Source organism: Schistocerca cancellata, chromosome 8 (assembly GCF_023864275.1).
Source record: "Schistocerca cancellata isolate TAMUIC-IGC-003103 chromosome 8, iqSchCanc2.1, whole genome shotgun sequence".
Classification (NCBI taxonomy): Eukaryota; Metazoa; Arthropoda; class Insecta; order Orthoptera; family Acrididae; genus Schistocerca; species Schistocerca cancellata.
This window is the reverse complement of record NC_064633.1, coordinates 421,372,557-421,389,719: the sequence shown is the minus strand read 5'-3', so window position 1 is coordinate 421,389,719 and position 17,163 is coordinate 421,372,557. Positions and strand designations below refer to the sequence as shown.

At 44.3% G+C, this 17,163-nt stretch overlaps 1 protein-coding gene across 1 annotated transcript in view; it reads left to right on the top strand.

Annotated features, from left to right (window-relative positions):
* LOC126095607 (oxytocin-neurophysin 1-like) overlaps positions 1–16,857 on the top strand; it is a 52,120-nt gene extending 35,263 nt beyond the window's left edge. Inside the window, exons 2-3 of the mRNA XM_049910376.1 lie at positions 11,597–11,801; positions 16,745–16,857. Coding sequence (XP_049766333.1) covers positions 11,597–11,801; positions 16,745–16,857 — 318 coding nt within the window. The remainder of the gene's footprint in view (positions 1–11,596; positions 11,802–16,744) is intronic.
* Positions 16,858–17,163: the final 306 nt, after the last annotated feature.

Here is a 17,163-nt window from a genome sequence, read left to right as displayed (position 1 = left end):
CTTTTCTTGCATTACAGCACGGGCTTCATCGCGTAAATAAATACTCACAAACATAGCTCTTAGCTTGTGCCCCCAAGGAGTCGATAAAGAATCATGAAACATAGCCACCCACATTTTCGGGTGTTGCGAAGTATCGCCGTCAGGATAGTGCGTATAGTTCTGTACCGTCACGAAATGCTCTCTGCATTTCTCATCCACATTTCCATCTGTACTCTACTAGTACTTTCTCCTCTATTCCCCGTCCTCTTTAGCCTGCATAGCCTTTCCCTGATTCTGCCAAGTCTCTTTCTTCCGACTCTTCTAACCTGCTCCTTTCATGTAAATTATCGTTAGTACGCCTTACTGCTACAGGTGTTGGAAAATTAGGTGGACGGATAAGGTAAGGAACGAGGAGTTTCTGCACAGAGACGGAGGCGATAAAAATATGTAGAAAATACTGACAATAAGAACGGTCAAGGCAACAGGACATCTGTTAAGACATCAGAGAATAATTTCCATGGTACTAGGGGGAGCTGCAGAGGGTAAAAACTGTGGAAGAAGAGAGAGATTGGAATATATCAAGCAAATAATTTAGGACGTAGGTTGCTAGTGTTAATCTGAGATGAAGAGGTTACCACAGGAGAGGAATTCGTGGTGAAATGGATCAAACCAGTCAGAAGACCGATGAATTAAAAAAAGCAAAAGAGCGGGGAATAATATTATGAAACGTTTCCTTAGAAACATTTATGAATGATTGTGCTGATAAATCCCTTACGTTATTTGATTTTCAGACAGCTGAGCTGAACTGAACGTACTCAGACATTTCGCTCTTTACTTATTCTGATCAACACTAAACTGACACACAATATTTTTAGAGCAACGCAATCTTACTTTCAATAATCTCTACAAAAGAATGACCGTGACTAACAATAATCTATACCTTTCATGAATCAGTTACCTCACAAAAATCTTCGTTACTAGAACTACTGCAATACAGCGAGCACCAATACTGCCAGCTAAATAAAAGATTCTAACTACTGAAGGCACTAACTACTGATAGGCATACTTTACAAATGAAAGACTTTTATAGAGAAAAACAATGTATTTACCTTAATAGTGTACAAAGTCATAATATATATATAAGTTCATGACATCCAGTAGCCGGCCGCAGTGGTCTAGCGGTTCTAGGCGCTCAGTCCGGAACCGCGCGACTGCTACGGCCGCAGGTTCGAATACTGCCTCGGGCATGGAAGTGTGTGATGTCCTTAGGTTAGTTAGGTTTAAGTAGTTCTAAGTTCTAAGGGACTGATGACCACAGATGTTAAGTCCCATAGTGCTCAGAGCCATTTTGACATCCAGTCTTACAAATTTTCTGTCTCAGATGGACACACGTCCAGATCATATGCTCTCAAAACTCTGCCATCTGCCTCCCCACATCCACCACTGCGCAACTGCGCAACGCTACGCGCTGTTCACATCCAGTTGCCCAACACTACAATTGCGAATATTACAACAATGCCAACCAGCCACAGACTGCACCAAGCACAGCCAGTGATTTTCATACAGAGCGCTACATGGCGTTACCAACATAGAAACCTAAACAGCCTACTTACAATATGGTATATTGGAATCCTGTATAAATCCAAACGCCGGCCGGAGTGGCCGAGCGGTTAAAGGGGCTACAGTCTGGAACCGCACGACCGCTACGGTCGCGGATTCGATTCCTGCCTCGGGCATGGATGTGTGTGATGTCCTTAGGTTAGTTAGGTTTAAGTAGTTCTAAGTTCTAGGGGACTTATGACCACAGCAGTTGAGTCCCACAGTGCTCAGAGCCATTTGAACCATTTTATAAATCCAACCTGCTTTCAAAAAGAAAATGTGTTGTATCATTTATTGAAGGCCCTTCGTATTAAATTTAAGTTAGCGCGGCACTTAAATCTTAAGCTCCACGTATTGGTCTTCTTGGTTCATTCAGCACCGCCGGACTGCCGTGTCACACTACGCCGTATGACGTCATTAGAATTCAATATTGAGTGCCATGGGGTCAGCACACCGCTGTCCCGGCCGTTGTCGGGTTCCCAGACCTAGGAGCCGCTAGTACTCGCTCAAGTAGCTCCTCAAATAGCATCACGAGGCGGAGAGCGACCCATTCCAGTTCTGCCACCAAGGAACATTACCTGGCCGCACCGGCAACTGAAGACAGGACCTCCCCATAGCAGTCAGCCACACTGACCACTGAGCGACGGAGTCGGACAGTGAGGAAGGACAACTCGTTTTGCATTATCAAGAAATAAGGGAGGGAGTGGCACGGATATGATAAGCAAGCTCTGGTGGCAATCATTAAATGAAAGGCTTTTCTCGTTGCGGCGAAAACTTCTTACAGGATGATAAACTTCTTCTTTCAAATGCCAAAATACAATGCTGGAAAAAATTTAGTACATTTGGAAAGACGACGCCGATTTTTACCCAATGACGGTGTATGCCACCTTGGGGGTAGTGGATGTACTGATAATGGTTTCAACGTCACCCGCCAATAGATGGTGTAGTGGCATAGCTACCAGAGCACCATCTGTATCTAGCCTTTAATAGGGAATGTTCACAGCCAGAAGGCTCAGTGTAATGCAAACGTTTCAAGCAAGCCAGGCCACCATGCCACGGAGACGCATTCGTGCTCCTTGCAACTGAGCAAGTTTGAAAGGGATCAAACTGTGGGCTTCTGAGTGGCGGGATGGTTCTTTCGCAGAACTGCCACACAACCTGGACGTACTGCAACGATGCTGGTGTCAGTGGTCATTAGAGGAGGTTCTGGAGGTACTGGACGTCTACGCAGCGTAGACGCCCGCTAGGATCGTCGTATAGGGCAGCAGTGCCAGATCATACAGCTACCACAGCACGGATAGAAGGGCTTGTGACCGCAGACGTGTCAACACCAGCTGTTGCGAACCGGTTTTAAGCAGAGGGATTTCGGCCACGTATACCTCTAGACCTACTCACACCACGGCATCAACGTGCACGCCTCGACTGGCGTCGTGAATGGATCACCTAGAAGATGGAATGGCACTCCGTGCTTTTCAGCGATGAAAGCTGATTCTGCCTGCATGCAATGAGAAGCAAAATTGAAAACCTGAAGCAGGAATAAAGATCAGAATGACTTAGAAAATACTGCTGGTTTTCAACAAAAAAGCCAAATTAACGCCCCTCAAAGTGGAGAAACATGAAATAAACTTCAAAAAGGATAATTCAACTCTGATGGATAGTATAGCTTGCAAAGCTTCGGAGCTGTCAAAGCTAATGGTTTTATTGTTTACTTTTGTAGTTTCTGTTTCATTACTATCGACTGAAGCTGAACAAAATGTGTTTTGAAAGCTACTTTTTTTCGGTTGGATAGGCAAAGCCTATTCTCGGGCCACATTACAGCTGGATAAATGTGCGAAAACTCTCAACACCTTCCTCAAATTCGTGGGTGGAATCATCTTTCAGCGGCCTAGGACTGCACCAAGAGATTCCTCGTGTCTCCAGTACATCACATTACTGTGCAGAGCGCCAACTGAAATGCCGAATTCCTAGCTCTGTGACTGCATGTGTTGCTGTTTTGCACCTGGAGAAATGGTAAACTACTATCGTGATTCCGTTGTGCATTAAAGGGAGGGCCGTCCTTAACGGGTATTGCGAACGGATGACGCACCTATATTACTGCCATGTTTACGTGTTGAAAACTGGTGATGGAATGTGTGCGCTAAGGTGTTAGACAGGCTGCTTTCTTCAGCTCGGTAAGGCTAACGAGAAACAACGGAAAATGACTGAAGATATATAATAATTTCGGCACGGTTTTGTACAGCTCGCGTTTACCTTGACTGCTGATCAATGCCGAAACTTCAGCTGCACCAAGAATTCGCTCTAATTTCCTATGAAGACAGTGTCCTCTAACGATACCCAAGACACACAGTGTTTGCGGTAGGGAATGTGAATGGTCAACTTTGTTTTCGTTGGGAGAAATTTAGGAAAGTATAGTTCAACCGCAAAGGGGGCCGCATATAGCACGCTAGTGCGACCTATTCTTCAGTACTGCACGAGTGTTTGGAATTCGCACTAGGTCAGGTTAAAGGACGGCACCGAAGCAATTCAGAGGCGGGCTGCTAGACTTGTTACCGGTAGGTTCCAGCAACACGCAAGTGTTACGGAGATGCTTCGGGAACTTAAATGGCAATCCCTGGACAGAAGGCGACGTGCTTCTCAGGCAGCACTACTGAGAAAATTTATAGAAGCAGCATTTGAAACTGACTCCAGAACGATGCTGCTGGCGCCAACATATTTTTAGCGAACGGACGACGAAGATAAAATACGACAAGGCCGGGCTCGTTCGGCTGGAAATAAACAATCGTTCTTACCTAGCTCCATCTGCGGGTGGTACAGGAAGGGAAACGACTAGTGATAATACAGAGTACCCTCCGCCAGGCACCGTTTGGTGGCTTGCGGAGTATCTATGCAGATTTAGATAGAATAGCAGTTTTTCTCATAAAAGTCAGCAATGATAAATCTGCAGTTCAATGGAGTCGCGGACATTGACTGCTACAAATTCGAGAGAATTCAGTAACGAATAAAATGGCTGTACCCAGATTGCACTCCCCTCCATTGGACTATCATCCAACAACTCAATGTTACGCTAAGGTCTTATGTAAGTATTCATAGTTAACTAGAATCGTCTCGAGTTTTCACTATTTGCGCCTTGAGAACTTCAGTGCTGTAGTAAAGATCTGGCAGACTAGAGATTGGAATAACGTCCGTTAACTTTCGGGAGACAATAGCTTTCATATATTTTTCGGTTATATGCAGGCTACAGAGCGATTTCTTGCGTTTTGCAAGATTTTGTTTTTCTCAATTTAAGTGCCCATCAAAGATTATGCCGAGCTCTTTTATTGTTTCTTTTTGTTTAATAGGGTAATTGGGGTCTTCTGCCGCTTAGTCTCTTTGCTTCTAAGCATCATTCTACTTTTACACACACACATACACACACACACACACACACACACACACACACATACACACATACGCGCGCGCGCTCGCGCGCGTGTGTGTGTGTGGCAGAAAGATGCTTAGCAGCAAAGAAACTAAGGGACAGATGAAAGGATGAAGAGCGTTGGAGCATGAGTGGTTGTATTGCAGTCCAGAGGTGAAAAGAAACAGGGAATGTGGGAGGGGGTTGAAAGCAGCGAGGACAAGATGGCCTGGACGGTGGGCATCGTTAGTATTCCAGTCCCGGACGGCTGTGGGGGTATAAAAGCGGAAGACGCGACTCGTCCGGCTCACAGCAGCCATGAGGTTCCAGCAAGCAGTACTGCTCACCGTAGCTGTCAGCATCGCGGCCGCCTGTCTCATCACCAACTGTCCTCGTGGGGGCAAGAGGGCCGGTCTGCAACACGTAAGGCGTCCATGTTCTCACTCGCTGCGCTGTCTACTGTTTCCACCGTAAAACTTCCCGCTATTTACACAGTTAAAAAATTTATCAACTCTCTCCAAATTCTCTTCAAGATATATTTATTGTTAAGTCATCTCCCCCTGTTCGGGTTTGGTGAGTCTGTGCTCTTCAGCAGTATGGGGAGGCCTTGTAAGGGTGACCAATATCGATAGCCTTTAGTTTCTGATCCAAGTGTACTTCTTCAGTAGGTACGCCATCTTGGTGTTCTGGCAGGTCTCAGAAACGCCTGCTGCTTTTACCTATGTCGAACTTCGTGACTGTTACTCAGCAACAATGGTGAACTGCGTAGAATGGGGAGACTTGAATTGGACATGCGGTACGAGCTAGTGAGAGGTTCCTTTGTGTTGTTAGCATTGGGCTCAGTAGAGAGATACCATAATACACCATTGACATTAGCGGTAGGATGTCACTGGTTGCAGTCTGGAATGAAAAAAAAGAGCATCGCGTGGTTATATTTCAGTCCACGAGTGACTATTCCAGAAGTTACAATAATTACGTTCAGAATTATGATGCAATGTTCCTGATGGAACAGGCACTGTAGCTACTGCAGCCGTAATGAAATACATGAAATGCATTCGCAGTTGCGAATATAGGCAAGCTGTATAATGCTGTATAATGGAATGACGACAATGAAAAATTGTGCCAGACCGGGACTTGAATCGGGGTTTCTCGCTTACGGGGAGCGATTACCATTAGGCTACCCGTGAACGACTCAGGCTAGACACAGGGTTGACAAGTTGGGGAAGTTTGGGTTTATCTATAAATCGTGCTCCTAATACTAAGATATCCGGCAATCTCGGTTCGAGTCCCAGTATGGCAACAAATTTTTATTAGCATCATTCCATTGTACAACTGATGGTCTTTCATAATTGCAACAGAAAATACATATCATGTTATAATAATTTGTGGAAATCGCGAGTGTACAAATATGGTACTGTCTCATGTGCGTGATTAGTGTATGCTGAGTAAAAGCACGAATATTTTTCAGTTTGAAATATTCAAGTGTGTGTGAATTCCTAAGGGACCAAACTGCTGAGGTCATCGGTCCCTAGACGTACACACTGCTTAAGCTAACATAAACTAAATTATTGTAAGAAAGAACAACACATACACACCCATGCCCAAGGGACGACTCGAATCTCTGACGGGGGGGGGGGGGGGGGGGGGGAGGGGCGCACTCCGTGACATGGTGCCTCAAACCACGCGGCTCCAGTTTGAATAGTTGCTTAGAAGTTTAATAACTCCTTCTATATACAATCATGATTTTGAACATTTATATAATGTGAACTTAAACGTTTAAGTGATTGCTAGTTCAGCAATAAAAGTTGGACTTACTAACAATGGCAGAATGCCTCTTAAAGAAAACTTTTTATTTAATGAAGAGTTGATTACAGATCTATCACAGTTGCGGCCGATATATTTTCTCGAGTAATTTCGAACCGACTGATTCATCCTCAAGCCTGATCTACTGAGACCGCACTGAAAGTGTCTAGTCTTAATGACAAACTTCAGTCTGATTCTAACTTGCATAGTGAGCATTATATACATATATAGAAATTTACCTATCGTCAGTATGTGATGCGTGTAGTGCTAATTTTAGATTGTTCTCATTAAGATAAGGCAACAGGCAGGCAAATGGAGACCGACAATGAGGCCCCTTTCAAACATGTTGGGTGCTGATAATGCTGTCTCAGACGAGTACGCGGCATCTCCGTGGCCGTCACCGTGACCACTCTGAACATGTCCCTTATACAACAACATGTCCCTTATACAGCAACACTAAACGCGAACAAAACTAATGTGCTCTGGCGATGGTTCTACTGGTCAGAGAGAATTGCAACTCTAATCATTTATGTACCTGATGATGGTGTGTACATGTATGAAGTTACACTGACAACTGACCATGTCTTCTGGGTGCTCATTTTTTTTTGTCAGACATTGGAATATGATCAGCCAACGAGGTTGCCATTGTGGTAACACGGTTCCCCTCAGATCACCGAATGTAAGCGCTGGGGCTGGGTTAGGACTTGGATGGGTGACCATCAGGTCTGCCGAGCGCTGTTGGCAAGGACGGGTGCTCAGCCCTTGTGAGGCAGACTGAGGAGCTAGTTAACCGAGAAGTAGCGGCTTCGGTCTCGTAAACTGACATACGACCTGTAGAGCGGTGTGCTGACCACATGCCGCTCCATATCCGCATCCAGTGACGTCTGTGGGCTGAGGAAGTCACGGCGGACGGTCGGTACTGTTGGGCCTTCTTGGCCTGTTCGAGTGGAGTTTAGTTTTAATGTAATTTGATCAATTATATATTCAGAGGTGAGCTTTTTGTGCTGGGACTTAGATAACTATTGTACCCTGCACATTGCAGCTGGCAGAATAATCCCACCACCTCTCTTCACAGAATGGCTGTAGCAGAAAGCAGTAGTGTATGTGCTACATGGTTATAGTGTGGGCTACTCTTCTTGCAGAAGTGCCGACATGTGAGACCAAAAGCCAAAGCGCGTGCGTGGACCCACGCTTATAGTGTGGCCGGCACACTGGCAGTTGATAGAATATTCGGTCCCCACTCTTCAAACTCTTCCAAAAGTGTCCACATTCCGCTTTTAACCTGCCCATGTTTGTCTATTAGCCAGGCAGGCACGTTGCTGCACATTGTCAGCAGAACGGGTAGTTTGCCCGCTCATCTTCTGACTGTGCTACGCTGCGTAGTAGTTTATTCTGTACGCCTTCATTACAGTGTTATGAGCAGACTTCGGCATTAAAGAAAAGTCTTTTCGTACCCAATTAGCACAACATGACGCTCAATGAAATATATGTTCATTTTGGGTCATTGTAAGCCAGAAAATGGTGAATTTTATTTGTCCTTTTCTTCCTTTTCAGCGTATTTCGGCTTTATTTATTTATTTCGAAATGAACAAATGTGTGAAACTTCACTTTCTTTCGAGTTCTACTGGCTATTCTCAATTCGAAGCATCATCTGGTCATCTCTAATGCATGTTTTCTGTAGTAAGCAGAACCATTTCTGAAAGTTGAAATTCCTAAGAACCTGAAGATGTCTATTACACTGGTAGGCCAAATGAAGTAAAGCTTTGGAAGCCTAGTTTCTGTGACCTCAGTGTGCCTCAGCCAGCTAAAAAAAAAAAGAGATAAATCCGCCCAAACAGGCCTTGAAACTCAACGGTACCGACCGGCTGCTGTGTCATCCTCAGCGCACAGGCGTCACTGGATGCGGATGTAGAGGGGTTGCTCTCCAGGCCGTACGTCAGTTTACGAGACCGGAGCTGCTCCTTCTCTATCAAATAGCTCCTCAGTTTGCCCCACAAGGGCTCAGTGCACCCCGCTTGCCAACACCGCTCAGTAGACTGGATGGTCACCCATCCAAGTGCTATCCCAGTTCGAGAGTGCTTAACTTCGCTCAGTTGACAGGAACCGAAGCTACCACTGCGGCAAGGCCTTTGGCTAACCCCAGTTATAGCAATTTTAATTACTTTTTCCAGAATGTATATTCCGGGTTCGCTGAAAAAAGGTTAATTCTAAATTCCCCGAATGCATTTTAGCAAAATGGAGTTCGTTTTCCATTTTATGTTGATTTGAAAGCTACATATCTGAAAGAAGAAGCTTTTCTTTCATACTAAAGTTTCTTCTTTCTACGTTGCATACCACCAGAATGTGGTTTTTGATATCCACGGAGTGATATTTTTGATATTTCAATGAATGCTTGCCTATACAGGGTGTTACAAAAAGGTACGGCCAAACTAAGAGGAAACATTCCTCACACACAAATAAAGAAAAGATGTTATGTGGACATGTGTCCGGAAACGCTTAATTTCCATTTCGTCAGTATGTACTGTACTTCCTCGATTCACCGCCAGTTGGCCCAATTGAAGGAAGGGAATGTTGACTTCGGTGCTTATGTTGACATGCGACTCATTGCTCTACAGTACTAGCATCAAGTACATCAGTACGTAGCATCGACAGGTTAGTGTTCATCACGAACGTGGTTTTGCAGTCAGTGCAATGTTTACAAATGCGGGGTTGGCAGGTGCCCATTTGATGTATGGATTAGCACGGGGCAATAGCCGTGGCGCGATACGTTTGTATCGAGACAGATTTCCAGAACGAAGGTGTCCCGACACGAAGACGTTCGAAGCAATTGATCGGTGTCTTAGGGAGCACGGAACATTCCAGCCTATGACTAGCGACTGGGGAAGACATAGAACGACGAGGACACCTGCAATGGACGAGGCAGTTCTTCGTGCAGTTGACGATAACCCTAATGTCAGCGTCAGAGAAGTTGCTGCTGTACAAGGTAACGTTGACCATGTCACTGTGTGGAAAGTGCTACGGGAGAACCAGTTGTTTCCGTACCATGTACAGCGTGTGCAGGCACTATCAGCAGCTGATTGGCCTCCACGGGTACACTTCTGCGAATGGTTCATCCAACAATGTGTCAATCCTCATTTCAGTGCAAATGTTGTCTTTACCGATGAGGCTTCATTCCAACGTGATCAAATTGTAAATTTTCACAGTCAACATGTGTGGGCTGACGAGAATCCGCACGCAATTGTGCAATCACGTCATCAACACAGATTTTCTGTGAACGTTTGGGCAGGCATTGTTGGTGATGTCTTGATTGGGCCCCATGTTCTTCCACCTACGCTCAATGGAGCACGTTATCATGATTTCATACGGGATACTCTATCTGTGCTGCTAGAACATGTGTCTTTACAAGTACGACACAACATGTGGTTCATGCACGATGGAGCTCCTGCACATTTCAGTCGAAGTGTCCATATGCTTCTCAACAACAGATTCGGTGACTGATGGATTGGTAGAGGCGGACCAATTCCATGGCCTCCACGCTCTCCAGACCTCAACCCTCTTGACTTTCATTTATGGGGGCATTTGAAAGCTGTTGTCTACGCAACCGCGGTACCAAATGTAGAGACTCTTCGTGCTCGTATTGTGGACGGCTGTGATACAATACGCCATTCTCCAGGGCTGCATCAGCGCATCAGGGATTCCATGCGACGGAGGGTGGATGCATGTATCCTCGCTAACGGAGGACATTTTGAACATTTCCTGTAACAAAGTGTTTTAAGTCACGCCGGTACGTTGTGTTGCTGTATGTTTCCATTCCATGATTAATGTGATTTGAAGAGAAGTAATAAAATGAGCTCTAACATGGAAAGTAAGCGTTTCTGGACACATGTACACATAACATATTTTCTTTCTTTGTGTGTGAGGAATGTTTCCTGAAAGTTTGGCCGTACCTTTTTGTATCACCGTGTATAATACTAAATGGCCTCATGACCTTAGCATACATTTCAACACGCTTGTCAGCCACTGCGTCTTTTCCTCTTTCAAAATAATTATGGAGTGAGGAAAGTGCTGGTAAAATTTACAAACATCGCTTAACATACTCGAGGTTCCAGAATGCGTGTTAAGTAACTTTTTACACAATCTGCATTGCGAGACACATATTGATTTAGCTGAAACGCACGAAAACTTTTCCCCTCCTGGACTTGGGCCCTGCTTCGTGACTGACATATATTTCCCTGTACTTACTACCTCCTCAGCCTTCTTTAAGTTTGGTTTGTTCATATTCCTGCTCCCACCGTTATGATAAATGAGCTGCAGCGAAGTTACCTACGCGAACATATCCCGGCTAGTCACGTTGCATTGATAGCGCAACCTATTGGCAGCTGCGGCACGCTGAACGGGGTCCGTGAAAGTCGGGATTGCGGAAACCCAACTTGACTTCTTGTACTTTAGTAGACAGGTTCTGTGGAAATTTGTGGTAAGTTCCTATGGGGACTGCTAAGGTCTCGGTCCATGGGGTTACACACTACTTAATCTAACTTAAACTAAATTACGCTAAGGAGAATACACACCCATTCCCCAATGGAGAACTCGAACCTCCGACAGGTGGAGCCGCGCGAACCGTGGCAAGGCGCCTGAGACCACGCGGCTACCCTGCCCGCTCCACAGGTACTCTTGTGTCTCCGTCGTGACAGGCTGAGCTGCTTAAGTGGTTGCAGCAGAGATAGGGGCAGGCGGGTTGGGAGGAGGGAACTCGTACACCTCCACACTCTTGGCGGGCTGACTGCAGCGCGGTTACAGCGTGGCCTGCTGGTGTTGCAGAGGTGCGCGCCGTGCGGCCCCGGAGGGCAGGGCGTGTGCCTGGGCCCACACATCTGCTGCGGCCCCCGCATGGGCTGCCGGCTGGCCAGCCCCGCGGACACCGCCGTCTGCCGCTCCACGGCGCCCTGCCCCCTGGACAGCCCCGAGATGCGCTGCGCCGGCGGCGTCGGCCGCTGCTCTGCGCCGGGAGTCTGCTGCTTCAAAGGTGAGCCACGTGGCCAGGCATCTCCAGCTACGTAATTATTCTTTATCCTTCTACATCTTCAATTAGCCATTGAGGGACAATGAGGTTCAGTTGGTTGCCTGATTGGTGACATATTTCCTGGTCAGGAAGGGACTTCCTCTCCTTTTTAAGGTGCCATAGCTCAATCGGTAAAAACGCAACTGCTATAGGACCACCTCGTTGTCTTCCTTTTCGACTGCTAAAAACCCTTTTTTCTCAGGAACAGATACACATACAAAGTACAAATTTATGTCACACACACGAAAGTCTACAGCCCATTGGTGATATAAAAAATTGACGCTGCAAAGTCAATGCAATGGACAGATATCGCCATTCCGCCATATCTTCTGATATTCGCAAAGACTCATCAAAACGTATCCTTCTTCCCGTTGCCCTAGAATCATAGAATTTGACAAAAAAACAAGGTTTCACAATGAAACCAAAGCAAAAATCCGAAAACTGCAAATCTACAATTATATTACGCGGAAAATTTTTTGTCATTTGTTACCCGATGCTCTGTCTTTTGGTCCGTCTGTTAAGACCCTCTTTTCTCAAGAATGAATAAACATATCAAGTTGAAATTTATGTCACACACTATGGTCTAGGGTCCCTTGGCTGTGTAAAAACTTTAACTAAACACTTCTGAAGTTCCTTCAACATCTGCCGATCATTCACGATCCAAAGCAAAATGCTGAGTCCTGCCCACCAAGAAATCTCCAATCCAGTCATAAAATTTCTCTTGATACCCCATACGATCATACTTTTGCTAATAATCGTAGGTATGGTACTGAGACATGCCTCTTGGAAGTCAAGAAATACTGCATCTACCTGACTGTTTTCACCCATGGCTTTCAGGGTGTCATGTGGGAAAAGTGCAAGTCCGGCTTCAAATAATCGTTTTTTTCGGAATCCATGCTGGTTAGCATGGCGGAGGACATTTTGTTCGAGATATGTCATTGCACTTGAGTTCAGAATATCTTCTAAGATTCTACAATACATGCACGGTAAGGATACTGGACGACAGTAACGTGGATCACTACCGCTGCCCTTCCTGCAGCTGATTGTGGCCTGTCCTTTCTTCCAACAACAAGACAAATTTTTTTGTGCGAGGTATTTTGTGTATCTTATGGTTAAAAGAGGGGGGGGGGGGGTTAACTCAGCCACGAATTCAGTATGGAATCGGACCATATTCTATCAGGCCCTGGAACTGTTCATTTTTAATGATTTCAACTGTTCCTCAACGCTGTTGACACTAATATCTATTTCATTCATCTTTGAAGTGGTACGAGAATAAAATTGGGGCATTAAGCCTGGATTTTTATTCGTAAACAAAAAATTTGTAAACGGAGTTAAGCATTTATGCTTTTGGTCTGCTGTCATAAATTTCAGTGATCGTTTCCTGGTGATCGTTTGGATGCGCGTGAATAACTGCCCGATGATAGAGGTACAATACCTGTATGAAGATACACAAGAAATACTATTTTCTCACAATAGCGCCTAATAAATTCGAAGTTATTTTTTCCGTTTCAGTAAAACCACAAAAAGACGACAGCAGGGCAAGAGAAACAGAACAACACACACGCAGACATCGTATAGAATGCTTGTACCAATACAAATAATTGCACTTGAAAATTTAAATCATTAATGATAGAGTTGCAGGTTTTCGAAAAACATCGATTATGACTAATAAGATTATGCGATGGTGTTGTATATGACTTGAATCTTCCACAGTTCTCTATAGAACTAAAACATTTGCAACTAAGTTTTCAGTTCGTAGTAAGGGGGTTAGCGTTGCTGATTTTCGATTTAAGGTTCCAGTTTCGATTCCCGATCGGGTCCTCATCATTTAATCTCAGCTTTATCGACGCGCTGAAGAGCCCTGAAACAGAAAGACTTTCGTTCTCATTCTTGTGATATTCATTGACGCTTGCATTGGTGAACAAACGCTTGCTCATCTCGATGCAGTCGAGATTTACAGATTAACATTTGCAACTTTCAAGGCGCAAGCTCGGAAGTTTCGCTTAATATACAAATTATCTGTCCTTACAAAATGGAAGCTAATAGAATAGTAGATCTACTTTATGTTTAAAACATTATATTGAGCGGATTTTAAAGACAGTTTTCTCATGTTATAAAGCTGACTTTTGTGAGAGAGGTTCTATTTGAAAGAACGCTTATCAAATGAAATACATGCCACTTTGCAGTTATTCAGGCGATCACGTAATTCGGTCGTCTAGATCTGTTATTTCAGAAGGAGGAACTGTGAATGTCATTTTGAAAAGCCTGTTTAAAAGTCAACGTTGGACCTCTAAGAGATTTCTATTGCGATGATGAAGAATTTCAACTGGAGGTATCGACTTGAAAAAAATTCCTCTCGATTTGTTAGGGGTCACCAGATGTATGTGCATGTAGCGCTTGACGTGACAGAAGAGGGTGTGGCACAATTATTATCCACGAATAATATTTTATTTCTCAGAATCGATTGGTGTAAACTTTCCAGGTTTTTGGCAACACAGTTCAGAAAGAAAACTTTGCGTTCACAACGAAAAAATGTACCGAGACGTCGTTCGCAGAGATTCACCTTATTTCGATGACCAACTTCTCCACACAGGTCTTGTGTGGCTAAATTTTTCCGCCCATAATTAGCAGTTCAAAAAATTGTGGAAATTCTTCCTGCTTCATCTATCTATCGCAGGTGGAACTGCGATCAACCATCAGATCTTGTGAATTAAGTTTTTAATATGCAGTCATATCTATATATGAGAGAGTGCTGAAAATTAATTCCTCCGAATTTCTTAAGTGAAAACCATTAATGCTTTTCAAGTAAAACCAACTTTATCACCGTTCTGTTTCTTTTCTCTGCACGTATACATATTTGTTTATCAACATAGCCACCCTGGTGAAGAACACATTTCTCACAATGAGAGACCAGTTTGTTGATACCGTCACTGTAGGATGTTTGACTTCGTTGACGCGGCCACAACCTCACCTCTGCTTGCACCGCTTCATCACTAACAATGTGCTCCAAAGCGTTCTTTAAGTTTTGGAAACAGACGAAAATCGGATGGGGCCAAGTTGGGACTGTGTGGTGGATGACAGATGACAGTGAGCTTAAGACATCGGGCTGTTGCAGATGTCGCAGCACTCATGTGTGGTCTGGCATTGTCACGCTGAAGGGTAGGGTACTGCATGTGTGGACGAACTCTTCGGTTACAAACTCGGTCAGAGCACGCTGTTTCTCACACACCGACAGTGTTACGTCACACACCGCCACGTTACACACGCTAGAATTCGGAGTCTTCTAGTAGCAGAAGGTTGCAGCTTGCGTCATCGAAGCGGGAAAGTCGGCCTAGTAATATGCATGACGTGTAATACCTCAACCGACATTGCGGACAGAATGAAAAAATGCAGGAGCACTACTTTTCAGCACACCCTTGTAATATAAAAGCGTTTCTGATTAACGTTCAATTTGTTACAGACGACAGCTGCTAATGTGCGGGTATTCTCCAACTTTCCTCGTGATTCCATTAATGTGTCTTTTGACTTCCTGAGAAGACTGAGGTCCTTCTTTGACATCAAAATTTCCAGACAGAAAACACTGTATCCAGTTTTGTGCGTATTGCACTATCCTCATCATGGTCAATAATATCACAAAGCATTTTTGGGAGCTTGAACCGCATTCATCCTTTTTTTGTAAACAATTTTTAAAAATCAATCGATTTTATTTTGTATTTTCACTCAACTTCAATATACAATTGTTTTTTGGCTGTGCTGAGTCAGATCCGAATAATGTTTCAAGCATTATGTGATCATAAGTTTGGAAGTTTGTGGTAAGGACTGTGGGACCAAACTGCTTAGGTCATCGGTCCCTAGGCTTATACATTACTTAATCTAACTTAAACTAACTTACACTAAGGACAAGACACACACACCCATGCCCGAGGGAGGACTCGAACCTCCGACGAGGGGAGCCACGCGAGCCGTGACAAGACGGGAAGGAAGAGTAGTGTTTAACGACCCGTAGACAAGGGGGTCCTTAGAGACGCGCGACAAGCTAGCATTAAGGAACGATTAGGAAGGAAGTCGGCCGTGTCCTTCCAAAGAAAGCATCCCAGCATTTGCCTTAAGCGATTTTGGAAAATCACGTGAAACTTAAATCTGGGTGGCCGGACGCCTGAACTGTCATCCTTGCGAGTGCGAGTCCAGTGTTCTAACCGCTGCGTCACCTTATTCGGTCAGCTTAAAGAAAGACGTCGAAGCAATTCACAGGCGTCCTGCCGGGTTTATTACTTGCAGGTGATTTATAATATTCGATCGAGACGTGAGTTTTGCGGAAATACTGCGTGAACTCAAATGGGAACTCCTGGGAGGAACACTTTCTTTTCGCTACTGAGAAAATTTGGGAGACAGGCTTTTACGACAGACTGCCAAATGACCCTACTGCCATGAACATACATCTCACACAAGGACTGCGAACACGAGATAAGAGGGCTCAGTATTCGTGCGGAAGCATATAGATAGCCGTTTTTCCCTTCCTCCATTTGAGAGTGGAACAGGGAAGGGAATGACTAGCAGTGGTGTAAAGTACCTTCCATCATGCACCGTATCGTGGCTCCCGGGATATGTATGTAGGTGTAGAAACTGGTGCTGAGGTTTACACATTCCAATTCGTCGTAGCTAGCCAATGACATTTAATAATTACTCTAGTAATTTAAAATGACCCTCAGTCTAAAGAAATCCACTCTGAGTGCATTGCAGTGTGTTAATTCACCACCAACTACTTCTTTAGTAGGAAAACAGTGTGTTATTCGAGATAATTCACACGTTAGTTAAAAAAAAACAATAAAATTCTGCTCTATTTTTTTTCTGGTGCTATAGATTTCTTTGATGTCTTGTAATAACGATGAAATAATTGTATGTTTCAGACTCATGCCACATTGATACTTCGTGTGTCGCTGATACAACTGAACCCGCCGATCGGTATCCTGTGGACACGTTTGTTATCAGCGACGGTGACCGCGACGAAATGAGAATATAATTTTGCAGCATGTAAAACCTGAAATCCTCATAATAAATGCAATTCTCGTCAATACTGAAACTGTCTTTCACTTATACTTGTTATGTTTGTTAACAATATTCGACTTTTATTTTATGTATCTGTTTTTCTGAAACAAAACTACTGTGCCATGGAACGAGTCAAGAGTGCACAGGGCCTGACTAAGAATTTGTAGTTCACAGAATGGTTAGCATAAAATAATAGTCGAACAGACAGACGGACGGACGGACAACAAATTGATCTTCTGGAAAAACTGGAAATTTGTGGTATGTTCTATGGAACCAAACT